General features: G+C 39.0%; 1 protein-coding gene across 1 annotated transcript in view; it reads left to right on the plus strand.

The window, feature by feature from the left end:
• Nucleotides 1-16,149, plus strand: part of il34 (interleukin 34) — a 35,999-nt gene that overhangs the window by 486 nt on the left and 19,364 nt on the right. Inside the window, exon 2 of the mRNA XM_035665845.1 lies at nt 8,167-8,479. Within this exon, the coding sequence (XP_035521738.1) occupies nt 8,434-8,479 (46 nt within the window). The 5' untranslated portion in view covers nt 8,167-8,433. The remainder of the gene's footprint in view (nt 1-8,166; nt 8,480-16,149) is intronic.

Raw genomic sequence — 16,149 nt, forward strand, 5'->3', positions numbered from 1 at the left:
AAAAAAGAGAAGATCTAGTCTGTGCAACCAGTGGCCACATCGCACATTTTACTGCCGATGTCAACAGATCCTGTACGATAAGTTGAGACCCAGAAGGGAAAATGTTTCTTCTTCGCTGCAGCAGCTCGGCTTCAGACCTGCACAAAACATTCCGCAATCAGATTCATTTCAACACTGTGTGGAGCAGTGAGAGAGTTTCAGGTTATACAGTTAAGAAGTTCAACTTCAGAATCAGAATCAGAATCAGAATTTACTGAGAGACTGTTTAAACCAGTTGATTGATTCATTGATTTCACACTGAAAGTAACAAACTAGAGAGAAACCACAGTCCAATTAAACACCTTCCCTTCCCAGAAAGTTCATGCAGCCACAGGTAGCTTTTCAGCTACTCATTTCAGTTTTTATGCAGTTGATGGGGCATTGTTCGGGCCATTGATGTGCAAACCACAGCAGGTATTTCTGCTTTATTTGATCACAGTGGCAGCATTTAGTTGAAACTTGTGACCACTGCTCACTCCAGCCTCCTCACTCATGTCCTCTGCTGCAGTCCTGGCTGGTAACAGCCTTGTTACTGCAGAGTGAGACACCCTGCTTATACTGCCATTTTGAGCAGCTGTCAGGTCGTTGAATACAACCCATATGAGCATGTTTTTTTTATTCGTATTTTTTGGTGAGCTAAAGAGGCTGGAATTATAGGACAATGTAGGATAACAAAAACCTATAAAAATAGAGCAAGAGAGGGAAACAGAGGAAAGAGAAAGAGGAAAGCTGCAGTGAGTTCAGCCCCGAGCAATGTGTGTGTGCTCCCTGTTGCTTCTATCTTGTGAGGACACAGTCTGAGGTTTGGAACCTCCAGTGATGACTCTCTTTTGTGTCTGTGTGTGTGTGTGTGTGTGTGTGTGTGTGTGTGTGTGTGTGTGTGTGTGTGTGTGTGTGTGTGTGGACATTTTCACCCAGTCATCACGGGTTAAAGGTTAGGACTACTTATTTTTCTGGGTTAAAAATTAGGATGAGGTTAAGACAAGCGATGCTGATGGATATGGTCAAAGATATGGGAGGAATGTAGACTCGGGGGACAAAATAAACAAACAAGTAAATAAAAGGGGTAAAATGAAGGGCAGGGAAGCTTCAGTTTACTTCAACCTGTATATATATAATCTGCTATATATGTGTATATATGTAAACCAGATTATATATATATATATATATATATACATACATGTCATAAAGCCATGCAGTATATCATTGGAAAGGGAACCCAAATCACAGACCCTGTCATTCTCTGAGTGCACTCTGAGGGCAGCTTAGAGATGCAGCTTTTATGCATGATTGCCTGTGCGGGTGCCAAAGGGTTCAGCAGGAGAGCAAACATGTAGTAAGATTCGTGTTTTATGTGTGGTCAGGTGAGCATCCTGCGACCCGTGTTGTGTGTGTTTAGTTGCGCTTGATGACAAAAAGAGCTTTTACTGAATACTTGTCGTCTGTTATATGTTCAAACCTGAGATGAGCTCATCAGTTTAAAGACTTGAGGGCGCTGATATGATTATCCAGTGTTCTGCCAGCAACGGTATGCCCACATGTATGTGTGACATGAGCAGTGTGTATGCTCTGGTGACCCCTAGAGTGCGTCATGGTAATATTGTTTCTATCTTACATAATGTCAGACAGGTGTTGATACAATTTTTTGTAATGTTCAAATTGGACCTGCAAAAAAAAATCCAATTATATCTGATTTTGAACTGTTTCTTTCGATGTTAAAATCAGTTATTTTAGGCTTAGTTACGGAGCATGTTATGGCAAAGCTGAGCTCGACACTTCCCCCACCGCTGTCCCAAAAAGGTCAAGTGTTACTTTTAATATCCGTTAAAGTTGCTTCATTCCTGTGCTGCAGTCACAAAGGTTCAGAGGTGGAAACCTTATCTTTCTGTTTGAAGCACTGCCGGACAAACTGCTTATAAACTGGCATTTATCTTCTTCCATAAATCTGCTTGCCCTCTCTCTGGAATGTAATGACACTTAATGAAAAACATAGCTACTAAAAAAAAATATGTCCACTACTGTGTCATGAGGCGATCACACTTGTGCCCTTGCAGTTTTTTTATTTTTTTTTGGAGCCTGTCTACATTCAGCGTGCCGTAATTACAACCTACACACAGCTCCGTTCATTTCTGCAGGCTGTGAAAGCAACAGTTGGGTTCAGTCCTTTGTTTATCTCTGCAGCAGCAGGTTGGCTGCCTGCCACAGAGACTTCGCCACTGGTGACACATTGAATCCGCCGGGAAGTCACAGAGTTAGTCGGCTGGCCAATTGAGGTGTGACGTCTTGCTGTGGAGCGCTGGAATAAATCTGATTAGAGAGAGATGAAGATGGTGTGAAAGAAAGAGAGAGTGAGAGAGTTGAGGGGTGGGTAAAGAGGAATGAAAGAGTGAGGGAGGGAAGCGGAGAAGGAAAGAATGACTCATAATTTAGTTTATTGTCTAGGTAAATAGAGCATATAAAGGATTAAGTAAATAGTGAGACGTGTTTAAATGTCTCTTCATCAGTTTGTTTTGTGGATGTGTGTGACGTTCTGTTGTATGAGTGAGTGTGACAAATCAGTAATGGGATGGTAAATGGACTGTACTTATATATGACCTCTAGTTCTCATTTAAAGCACACTGCACACAACACTCACCAGTGATTATACAGCTTAATTCCTGTGTTCTCGACCAAAACATCAGAAGCATTTGAGAGCTTTGCTTGAGTTTACTTGAGATTGGAAAATGTTATTGACGAGACACAGAAAGCAGGCGGTGGGCGTGCAGCTCAGTTTCTAATATTCTGCAGGGTTAGGCAACTATTAGAAACACCTTTTAACATAATACACTCCAGTACAGCAACACCACAAACCATGGCCCTCCAAAAGGATCACATACTTGACTGGACACTTCTCTGACAGTGTGAAATCTTTTAACTCTCCTTCTATCTGATCTTCGCTCTGCTGCTTGCTGTGAAGTTGCACCGAGCTCAAGAGTTACAACCAGGTTTACCTCTGATTTTCTCTGTGTCTCGAGTGTGAAAAGATAAACATATTGTCTACATTAGGGACACATCTGCCACCAAGATGGTGCCTAACAATAGGTAAGAGTTGATGGATGCCGATGTGAGCTTTCAGTCGGGTTAGTCCTGTGATAGAACAGGTCATAGTGTTCCTTCTGCTCTGAGTACAGTGTGGAGTGAATGTGTGTATTTTACGCTAATGCCGCCAATGATGTGGGGGAGAATGCTGTTTTCATAAATGTAGATCTAAATTTGCTATTTGCTCTAAATAGATCTTTTTCACAGCAGCTAGTCAGTCCCTCACAGAAGTTGCAGTGTTGTGATTGCAACAGTTAAAGCATATTCAACCGATCCCTGAGAATCCTGCGAGAGAGAGCTTACAATTTTGTCCAATAACTGAAACTTTTCTGCTAATTTAAACAATCATTGTAGTAGCGAGCAATACATGACCAAACTCACATTGTTGTTTCGAGTTGTGAAGATGCAGACCCTGCGAACATGTGCGACACGAACGTCTCGCCTCCAAACAATTTTATTCTCATTGGATCGAGTTATCTTATTTGATTTTTAATGAATTATACCAAAAAATAACAATTTGTTCAATTTCTCCTTTGCAATTTAACTGCAAGAAATAGCTATATATGTTAGAAAAGCTGGCGTGAAATCAGGCATGTTCCCAAAAAATCCCCAAAAAAGTGTTCAGGTCAAACAGAGTCAGGGTGCTGCTTATGCATGTTAGCTCACTGAAAAGGTTCTGCTCCACTAAATGGAGCCTTAATTAGTATCAGTGGTAACACCTGTGTTTACCCTATTATTTTTATGTCAAAATGGCAGCTGTGAAAAAGATCTATTCAGTTATTTTATATAAAAAGTGAATCCCCGATTAAAGCGTGTCTCACATTATGCCACCTAGTGAAATCAAAGCCTTGAATGGTGATTTTCAACCAGTTTGTGGTGCTCCTCGTGCTCCTTCAGAGAGCGTGCTGTGAAAAATCAAAAACAAAAGCACATTTTCTATACATTAAAGCTGCAGTAGGTAACTTTTATTAAAATAACTTTTCAGAATCAGAATCGTGTTTATTGCCGAACAAGTTTACACAAACGAGGAATTTGCCAATCACAATCAAGGAACTTTTAAATATAAATAAAGATAGAAAGATCTAAGAGCTGTACAGGAATATAGGATATAAACTTTCACTATATCCTGATAGTAGTACACGAGACAGATAATCTGTGAAAAAATCAGGTTCCTCTGGCTCCTCCTAGTGCTCCTTATTGCTTTTACAAGAATCCACCAGGCCTGAATGAAAACAACCAATCAGGGCCGAGACACTTTGGGTTGGAGGTTTAAAGATGGTTAATTTTTTAGTCTTATTCCTAAAGTTGATATTTGAGGAAGACTTAACAAACAACTATCTTCCTTGGCTCTGATTGGTTGTCTTCGTTCAGGCCCGGTGGATTTTTACAAATGCCATTAGAAGCACTTGGGGGAGCCAGAGGACCCTGATTTTATAAAAGTTATCTGCTGCAGCTTTAAGGCGCAGGTTCGTGTTTTAAAATTGTAATTCAGCAATCTAAATTATGCCAGTGCAGACATTGCCATTGCTAACAGCCTTTCTATATGAACCTAAGTCTGACTGACAAACCCAGCAGTTAGCTAGCTTAGCCCTACGGTTATTTATTGATTTTTGGTTAAAAAAAAAACATTTGGTTCGCTGAATTTGGCTGGTTGATTAAAAATAACTAAACTGTATTGCACTTTTTTATATTATATTCCCACTAGAGTTCTGACAGGATGCGTAATAGCACAGTTAATTTTCATCTTTATATCATAGAATCAACTGTATTTCTCTGTGGATGATGTAGAGGTTTTGGCCATTGCATCAGTCAACCAGTCCCTTCTATAAAGGATGTTGTGGTAAATGTACGTACTTATGTTTAACTTAGCAGTTATTCGTATTTCACACATCTGGTGACCACCAACAGGTTTTTAATCTACATCAGGAAGGAATTCCAGAGTTGAGCTTTTTTGGCATCAGTGCTTAAGATTCTCCAGAAATGCTGGGATTGTACAGTAGATATCAAATAACCAACAAACAACAATGAATTACAAATCTTAACATCAAACAGTTAACACATTTACAAGTAAGTTTTACAGCGTCTGTAAGAAAAGTCAGAAAGAAAGACAATGGTTTGAGTGTTAGGTGTCATCCCAAACAAAGCACTCGCCAACATGTTTTTTTTTATTAGACAACTATTTTGTTTTGCTCTTGCCTCTAGTTGAAGCCACAGTCAGTGGTTGGATGCAAGAGACAACACAACCTCTGTGTTTACACATAGCCGTTAAATTCCAGCAGACCCACAATCCACTCAACACATCTGCTGTATGATGTTGGTCCAACAGCCTTGTTTCCATACAATGTACTAACAATCTCAAGTAAACCATTGCAGTTCACACACAAGAAATTAATGGACTTGGTGCTAACAGCACACGTCACCGGGCCCATCAGTTGTGTCGTCAGTCTCAATCTGGCCATGGAGAGACACTCCACAGCAAAACCTGTGGAATAAATCAAGCTTTTGAAGAGCTGCAGAACAAAGAGGCACCCTATAATCCATCCTACAAAGCTCCACATTACCTTTTAGAATGATGTGTGTTGATGACAGACTCCATCATCCCCTAAATCTGTCAGATTTAAGCAGGGTTCCCACGTGGCCTGGAAAACCTGGAAAATCTGAAAATTAGAGACTAGTTCTCATGGAAACACCAAGAAATTGATTAAAAAGACCATGTATCCTGGAAATAATCAATGTTGTGTAGTTGCGTATTTTGACTGTTGGGAGGATAATTAGTATGACACTTTAAAGCAGGTTTACCAGATGCAAAGTGGAACTTACTTGCAGTGATCTTTTTCGGCGTTGCATCTATTTTTCCAGATCTGCAAGCTAAATTCTTATATCTCCATACATACAGCCCATTGATGGTCAGATTTCTTGTTGCTGTGGTTGATAAATACATGCAGAGTGATGTTAATTGTAGGTGCAATAAACACTTTCAGTTTCTAGAAGATGAATCTTCTGTAAAATTAAGAAATTCTACTTATGGTACTTATGGGCTGTCGCCAAATTAAAGTAGTCAATTTGCCTGAAACTGCAGCTTGTATGACCTCTTCTGGATTGTTAAGAAAAACTTCTGGAAAATGTCCTGGAAAAGTCCTGGAAACCTGTTATTAACTTGTAATCCTTCCAGCCTAAGAAAACAAACTGCTGCTGGCCACCCCACGCCAGTCCTCTTCTTGGCCAAATTACACAGAGCAAAGCAAAATCAGTCACAAAGACCTAATAAGTGTACGTATCATTAATGGGTTGATGGCTGTCTTTCATTATGAGAATGATACTCTGTAATCATGCACATAGTAAAATGTTTTCAGTTTTATATAGTATGTGTACACAATTTAAATTCATGTAAAAAAGTGAAAGAAACAGAACACTTGTACTGGGTTGGTACTGTAGTCTATTGGCCAAAAACCTGAGTTCAGTTTTTTAATATTGTATCAGGGGAAAAAACATGCATTCTCATGTAGACTATTTCGCAGAGATACCAACCTCACTAATGAAACTAATGAAAATCTTTGCTGTTTATTGGATCTTAGACTTTTTAAGACCGCCCTGACACCCTGTATGAGTGCAATGCTGCTGTGAGTGACAGAATTACTGCAACGTTAAGCACATGGGATTACTGTGTGGCTGGAAGTTCAGGCATGGTAGGCTGTCATGATGAATGATAACACTGATACTGATACTGTGTGTGTGTGTGTGTGTGTGTGTTTGTGTGTGTGTATCTACCTGCGGGAGATGTGCGGTCGTTCACAGGCAATATCTTCCAGATGTTCGGCGGTCAGGGCAGTGATGCACCTTGGAATCACAGATTTTCTTTTCCCACATTCTAACCTGCATAATTTTAATATGCTATATATTTATGACAGTATTAGACTCTAACATCTGGACCACATATGCAAGCGATGGTGCCAAATAGTAGAAATTTGGCACAGGGGGACTGATATGAAAACGTACAGTATGTATTTCATCCATCACGATGAAAAAAAACTTTAAGTAAGACAAGGATATATTTCACACCACCTCTTATGAACAATTTTAAGTATTAGAATTTAGTTTTAATCCAAACTGTAGTCAGACCAACATCTTTAAAGATTCTTATATAAAATGTGTTTCATCACACATATATGTTGAAATCCAGGGTGAGAGCTATGTGATAAAAGGTGGTGTTTCATTTTATTCAAACTGGAACAAAGAGTTTGTTTGTTTGTGGTCCCTCCATGCTCAAAAACATACTAGGCATAGACCGATTATCAACCAATATTCACAATTTTTCAGATTTTCTGTATCTTTTATTGTCCTATTGCTGATAAAATAATATTAAAATGTGCTACTTTGGCAGCACTATCTGATTGGTTACACGTCAGGTGTAATCCGTTTTTTAAGATAAAGTTGAAAAGTTCTCTTTTGCAGCATTTAATTAAATATAATTATGTAAAAATACCACAGTGTAAAAATACTGTTTTACAAGTAAAAGTCCTAAAAGTACAAAGGTAATGGCATCAAAATATACTTTAAGTAACAAAAGTAAAATTATATAATATATTAAATTAATGGATTCAATTAATTAATTAATCAGCCATGCCCTGAACTCAGTCTTCACTCAACTACCATCCATTTTTTCATTCTGGACCAGATAAAGGCCTTTTTCATTTTTTGTTCATTTTGTGGCCACCATAATTTCTCCCTTGTGCTCGGAAAGTGAGGGTGAAGCAAGTAAGTTGCAATCTGCAAGTACGCCGCTAGATGCCACTAAATCCTACACACTGCTGGTTACATATGTTGTTTTACACATTGTTCGTTTTAGCCAACCACAGGTTTTCATTCCTTTCAATATTAAAATTCAACTTGAAGAAACCTTAAACTTGAGATAACTAACCCTCCAGGTCGGTGTCTGTCAGTCCATCTGTTCAGTGGGGTTGACTGCCCCCCCCCAACCCCCCTCTGTTTAATTGTTTGCCTAGTATTTTCCTTTCTGGCCCCCTGACTTATTTTGTGTATGGTTTTCAGACTTTCGACAGCAGAGAGCAACAGAAGCAAAAGAGTCATAAAAACCAGGATCTGCTGCCGCTGGCATGTTTCAGAGATGCTCAACTATTCAATGAAGACCTGAAGTCCGTCAACCCATGTGTGTCCCGCTAAGCACACACACTGAAGAGTTGCAGACACCAGTGTTATAGGAGTGTGTGTGAGTGTGTGGCTGGCCATTGTGTGTCGGTGTTCACACACTGTGCCGTGTTTAAAGCACTGTGGAGCCGAAGACTTCAGCCCAAGAGTATGGTCCAACTGTCCACATCAGTCTGCCTGCTGGGAGGCCTTCTAGGTAAGAGACTTCTACACATGCATGTTTTCCGCTGTAATTGGTGCTGAGATGGTTTTCGTTTGTGTCCCAGTGTAAAAAGTGGAATGGAATTGCTCTCTCCCACTCCTACTCACTGGTCCTTCTTTTCATATGTGACATTTGGTGATGTTTTTCATCAGGCCCTCATCTTGGTGGCTAATTGTGTGCCAGTGTGGAGAGTTAATCCAGTGGCAAAGTGCAGTTTTGGTATCCATTATGTCCTTATATTCAAAAAGGTCAATAGTATATAACTTAAGGTGCATTGGAGCTGCACCAACTACAGCAGTTCTCAGCAAAATCACATATTTTTCTCAAGGAATCAAGGAAAAATGTAAAGTTTGTAGTTCCTTCATGCTACACACATAATCAATAAATAAAACAGAATATAATAAATCTATATATCTATTTATCTATATATCTATCTAATCTCTCTCTATATATATATTTATATACATATTAACATCCATGTATACACTTAAGAAATAATCCTGCAGTGCATCCATTTGCGTTTCGTTGAATGTCTGTTTCATTACATTCCTCCATTACATTTTCTCTAACCCTGTAACTCTATTCTGCCGTCTCGGTAACTTATTATAGTACATACAGTGAAGAAGCTTGTGATATCCTACAGTAACAAGGCCAAATTTGGTTATGATATTGTGGAACAGAACATTTGTTTCTTCTGGAGAGTTACTTACTATGCTGCTCTGTTGCAGCCCTGTCAGTGGCTAAAACAGACCATTGCTTCAGTTCCTTTCGGCAGCTGATATCATCGTTGCATGTAAATGTAGTTAAACGCTGTTAGTTGGAGCAGCACAACTCTACTGCAGTCTTTAGACAAGAAAGAACATTTGTACAACTGTACAGTCCAATCAAGTGGACCTTAAATATTGTAAACAGGTCTGATACTGATGATTTTATCCATTAATAGGTTCATCCTTAAGTCTGTAAAAGTCTGTGTCCTGCATAGGCTACTGTATTACTAAAAATAACTGAGATTACAGATGTATTTATGCACCTGGATCCCTGCTCCTTGTCTGCCAGTGTCCCAGTGGGGGTGCTGTTGTCAGCCCCTGTGATGGATGGTGCCCTGTTTGTACCATGTGTTTGGTTGTGAATTGGTCCCATTGCGAGGCGTCTTGTGGCACCCTCAAGGGCGTTTGTGCATTATTAGTCTGGAAATGAGGATTATCAGTATTTCACCCTGCAATGTTTTAATGTATTTATTTATATATGTATGGGTGTTAAACATGTAAGACATAATTTGTTTGAGTCATTTGACGCTAATTGTGTGATTTCAAAATGATGAAGCATGTGTCATTGCTAATTGACAGGTGTGTTCGCATTTTCACCGTTACCCAAGGAAAGCCATGCGTAGTCAAATAGCTGAGAAGGTGCAGTGTTGTTTTATTTTGTCAGCTTTTTATGTATTTTCTCCAAATTTTTCCTAAAACGAGAAGTTCAATGGTGTCTTTACCCTTGAGCCGCAGAGCCTGGTAGAGCTGGGTCTGACCATGATTGATGCTAGCCCCAAACACACCCACTGCATTCCTCCGAATGGCAGCCCGCTCCCAACTACACCATGGAAATATGAATAGTCTATGCTTTGCAGGCTTGGCGCCTTAACTGTCCTCCTTGCTTTGATCCATTAAACCGGTGTTGTTTATCTTTGTAAGGGGAAAAAAGAGTTAACATGGACTTGAACGTGAGGAATTAGTCACTTTATCATGTGGAAGTCGACAACCACGGAGCCATTCTTCAGATGGATCAGTCAAGCTGTTAGCTGTTAGTTTGCTGCCACACACTGACTCCTGTGTGGTGTTGTGGAAATGGTTGTGTTTGAAATGCTTCTGTGCTTGTAGCTGCCAAAACATAACCTAAGAATATATATAACTATATAACTATTATGATGTTGTGAAACTGGAACGATGTTGGGCACTACCTGGTCAAATATTCAGCCTCTCTGTGTAAGAGTCCAGTTGGATGACAACCACTACCAGGTGAAGGTGAAGACTGCTACTTGCTCCGTTGTCCTTTAATCTTTTGTTACAATTTTTTTTACTTTTCTTCCTTAGAAAAACTGAAATGTTGGACTTTTAAAAAAAGAAAATTATGTATTTTATATTTCTTTTGTTTTACTTACTGTTGTTTAAAACATTTTTTAGTAAAATTTTTAGTCTTGTGTTCCCCGGATGTACTGTACATTACTAAGGGCCGCCAAAGCTTTGCAGGGGGTCGTGAGGACTTCTTGATTTTAAGGGGTGTAAAAGAAACAGCTTATATCTCAGCATTTCATTCATTTTTGTGAATATAAGTTCCCAAAGTTTATATTATTATTATTCTTATTATTATTATTGTTATTCAAGATATAAACTTAAATAGAAATCTCACAGGAAAAGCGCATTGGGGAAGACCTAAACATAAACTATATTCACAGAACCTTCACACTGCTAAACAGCCTCATATTCACAGGAAATAATCTTCTCAAACTACATCCAAATTGCTTGGTTTACACAAACGTCCTGCAATTATTGTGTTCACTGTCTCGGTTCATTGTATAGCTGTTGTTATGCAATGACTTTAATATGAAATATCCTTAAAATATGTCACTTAGTGGGGGGCGACAGTTTACTTAATGATAGAAAAGAGGTTCCGTAAGGAAAGCAAGCAATTCTTTGCAATATGAGACAAGACAGATACTGTGTTTAATCTCTCCTCATCTCACCCTAACTAGATGTTTGCCATTAAATATCATACAAGAATAATGTATTGTACACCTGGGTCTAGGCTTGGTTTTAGACAGTTGTGATCCTTGACAGATTTTTGTAATATTGCTTGGAAACCTTCTTTGCACACAGAGAAGCTGCAAAGATGCAGCGTTTTCTTTAATCAAAGTCTCTTCAGTGAATTGCAGAAACCTTCGTTTTGACCATGAGTCTGTCTGCTGCAGGCTATAGCAGGTTTATGGGAGCATTAGGTAGTCAGACGTTCAATTCTCTCTCAACGAGCAAAAATAGTACTGAGACAGCCATGGAGATCAACAATGAGGAGAGATGACCTCAGGCTAACTTCACTTGACAAAGGCCCTTCTGCTGGACATTTAAATGACAACCTTTGCCAAGGATGACAGAGTTTGGACAGATTTACTGAAGGACTTTGTTCTCAGACTTCAAAGATCACTTGAAGAGTAGGAATCACCTTACCTATCACTCACTTAACAAGAGTTATTTACTACAAATCATTACTTATCTGTAGTAGTTCACAGGAAAAAATGGAAAAATATGTATCCATTCTCAGTTGTGTCTTGTATGTGCTTTGGTCTGAGTGAATCAAATAAAGTAATTTCTATAAAATCCAGGCATCTAATGGAGACCTGTGTTTATTTGTCAAAACGTGCAACCACACCAGGCGGCTAAAGGAGACCCACGTCTATCTGCTTCTATGCAAAGTTTTACGGTATATATGCTGTATGATAAAAGCTACAGTATGGCAAATGACGATCTACTGGTCCTGTCTGACAATGTAAAACTAGATTAATGACATCGCTGACAGCTCCACTCAGCAGCTGCTTATGCTAATGGTAGCTTCACACACACATTGGACGCCTCAGAACTCCCCAGTCTGGAGCTTTTAAGCTGAAAAGCTTCAGTAGTAAGTGATAATACAAGACTGTTCACCATCTGCCAGTTGTTGGTAATTTATATTCAACAACTACCCAGTTAGCTGACACTGACATGGTTCAATCAGCTAGATAGATCTCCGTCTGGTCTACGTTTTCATAATAGGGATTGGTTCTTCAAAGAAACAAGCCAGACACAAGCCTGCAATTGAGGGCACTAACTGGACAGCCCGGTGCTTGTGTAAGTTGACTTAAAGGTCCAGTGTGTAACATGTAGGAGGATCTATTGGCTGAACTTTAATATAACATTCATAGGTATGTTTTCATTAGTGTAGAATGACCTGAGAAAAAGAATCGCTGTGTTTTTGTTACCTTAGAATGAGACGTTTTGATCTACCGAGATAACAGTATGACAATCGCCAAAACCGTCCAATCAAAAAGTTACGTGTTAGTCTGTATAACTTCACGTTTACTCCTCTTGGTTTTAAATGGACCTGAACTACAATGCAACAATTTTTCATTTTGTCCCTTGTTTTAGAGCAAATGACATGTGTGAATACAGACCTGCTGATGGTTGTACAGAGCTGTGTTGGCATCTGCACTACAGCAACTTTTTCCACACCCTACTATGGATCTAAACAGAGATGATGTATTAAAACCAGCGACTGGCATGTAGTTGAGTCCAAAGAGGTTTGAGTCCAAGTCAGGGCCGGGCTCAAATGAGAGAGACAAAAGAAAGAGAGCTGTTGCCATTGCCACAAAAGTGGAGGGAAGCATTGCCCAGCGATTAACAAGGAATAAAGTCAGGATTCCAAAAAGGTGAAGGTTGCCCCGTCCCCTCTCTTTAGAGGATTACAGTCTAACAGAGCGCTCCCATTAACCATGTGTTTCTAGGTACAATAACTTCAATTTTAATGGAATACGTTTAAAAAAACTAAATAAAATATATATTATAATAATTTTCATTTGAAGAATTAATGTATTTCTTGTTAAAAATGTAACTACACTGGTGTTTAGTATATACTTTGGACAGGGAAATGCCATAATAAATGATTCCCCAGAATCTTGGATCAAAGCATTACAGCCAGTGGAAAAAATACAGACACAGTGTAATTCAATATCTTCACCAGGATTGATTTCAAATTTAAAGACAACAGTCAGTCTACTACAAATGCAGCTGGACATCTGGTATATATTTGCTTCAGATGTCCCTGTGGTAATATCAGAAAACTGTTCAAAGAGAATATTATCATATTTCCTGATCACTGTAAAATACCCCAGGTTCCTTCTGTGAAGTTGTTGAAGCATATATCAGCTAATTTGGCAAAAATGAATCAATAAACATTATTATTATTATTATTATTATTATTGTTATTGTTATTGTTATTATCATAACTGTATTTAATCTGCATTTATTGTATAAAAGGGGCTCTATAAAATGCTTTACAACAAAGAAATTACATGCAGAGTGCTTCACATGATAAAAGACTACATTAACGTAAAGAAAAGGATAGCATACCATAATCAATGGAAAATAAAACCCACTGAATGAACAACTGTGCATGTGACGGACGGATTTTATCTGCCGTAAAGGAAGGCAAATGATGAATGCATAGAATAAGATTAGAACCCACTGAATAATAATAATGAAAAAATAAAGTTAAAAATACAAATTAAAACAATACATACAAATTAAAATACATTTTGAAAGAAGTGCAGTGGTGCACATGTGCGAAGCAAAGTGCAATAAAGAGTTTCAGGCCTGTATCAGGAAGGCATAGGTAAATGCTTAAGTGAAGAGATATGTTTTTAACTTTTTCTATTTAGCAAGCTGCCTTCCCAGATCTCGATATGTTGTCTCATAGCATTGGGATGTGATTGCATCCACAATTTTCTTTCAACTGTTTCTGGGAGCCTCCAGAAACCAGCAGCAAACAATCACATCACAGTGTAGAATCACCTGAATATAGGAATTGTTGTGTTTTTGTTACCTTAGAATGAGTTTTTATCTACAGGCACTGTAGGCCGTCTTCCATTGGGTCCGCCATGTTAAACCACCATGTTTCTACAGTAAGCCAAGATGGACAAAGCAAAAACTGGCTCTATAGGGGAAGGTAAAGTGGTGGAGTTACGATCTGCAACTACACGGCTAGATGCCACTAAATACTGCACACTGATCCTTTAAAATCCACTATAAATGTTCCAGGGAACTAGTGCAGAGCAGCTAAAATTGGACTAGTGTGCTCTCTCCGCTTGGTTCTGGTCAATAGCAGAGCTGCAGAGTTTTGAATGAACAGAAGTCTCTTGGTGGAACAATACTGACATGCTGATAAATGTGAATTTATCTGCTTGCAAATAGATTTAATATCTTATCAAAATAAGAACTGTTCGCTTTTTAGATCCACTTCACTTTTGAGACCCACATGAATGTCGAGCCACTCTTCTTTAAATTTATGTGTGAAAATATACCATTCTCAGATCTCAAGGTCTGGCTGAAGCATGGTCCTCTGTGGAGACAATGAACATGGATGGGTTGCAGCAGAGAGAGGCAGATAACTGACAGCTCTTCATGACACAGGCACAAATGTCATCCAGTGTGTGAAGTGTAGCCTCATGCTGTTACTCAGGAATGCTTTGTGGTGGTAATAGTGTGCACAATAGTGTCGGGAGAGTCAAATATGCAAATATGTAATTATGGATACAGTGTGTTTTCAATTTATTTTGTGGACCATCTGCATTTTATGCACAGGAATGTAAAACAAGCAACCATAATATTGAACTTTATTTGATTTTTCCACTTTGATAAATTAAACTACCCTTACATTTATCAATATCACTCTAAAGTGTTTAGATTATATTGAAAAGAAATAAATTTTACATAAGCTGACGTTCTGGCTTTATTAAGGGTTCAGTGTGTAACATTCAGGAGGATCTACTGGCAGAAATGGAATATAATATTGTTAGGTTTTCATCAGTGTGTAATCACCTGAATATAGGAATTGTTGTGTTTTTGTTACCTCTGAATGAGCAGTCTACAGACACCGTGGGCCGCCTTCCATGTTGAACCACCATGTTTCTACAGTAACCCAGAAGGGACAAACGAAACCCTGGCATTAGATAGGGAGGGCATGCACGTTTTTTGCTCATTTCGTTGCCACCGTAGATTCTCCTTCACGCTTGGAAGGGGAGGGTGACAGAGTTGCGGTCTGCAACTACACCGCTAGATGCCACTAAATCCCACACACTGGACCTTTAATATCATTATTAAAGGGTTGTAACAAGGATGCAATGTGTAGTGTGGTTTAGGCAAATTTTTTACAGTTGAGCTATAATCATATAAACTTCAGTGTCTCCCTCTCTCTCTCTAACCCCAACCGGTTGAGGCAGATGGACGCCGACCTAGAGCTGGGATCTGCTTGCTCATGGTGGGAACTGTTGGGTCTCTGTAAATAATTTTATGAGGAGTATGGTAGATAACTTCTGTTATGATTTGGCGCTATACAAATAAAACCAAATTGCATTGAATTATTTTAAATATAAACTATAAATAAAAGCACAAAAACAGTATATGCTCTTACTTACAGCCCAAGCTGAAGCTGAGGCGTCCACAGTTATATAGTCTCTTCCTACTTCTGGCTGACACTTAGATGAACCCAAAGACTTGCACTTGAAGCAATCCAAAATCCAAAATCTATGGTGACATGATGTATTCTCAAACAACCTCACTCATCAACCTTGTTCCATTCATTTTCTGCCACCACTTATCTTGTTCACGGGTGCCGCACAGCTGCCTCCTATCACAGCATGCACTAACAGGGAAGCAAACACTGGACAGGTCTCAAGTAAGTCACAGGGTTAATACACACGGACAGACAAACACATTCATTCATACTCTTATTCACATAGCGGGCAGATTAGAGCTTCTGGTTCAACTTACGTGCATATCTTTGGACCATGGGAGGAAACCCATGTGAACACAGGAGGAAAACACTCAAACCCGAAAGGCCACAGTCGGATCTGGTCTCGTATCACC

This window comes from Morone saxatilis, unplaced genomic scaffold (assembly GCF_004916995.1).
Source record: "Morone saxatilis isolate NCDOM2014 unplaced genomic scaffold, NCSU_SB_2.0 Contig2, whole genome shotgun sequence".
NCBI classification, from domain to species: Eukaryota; Metazoa; Chordata; class Actinopteri; family Moronidae; genus Morone; species Morone saxatilis.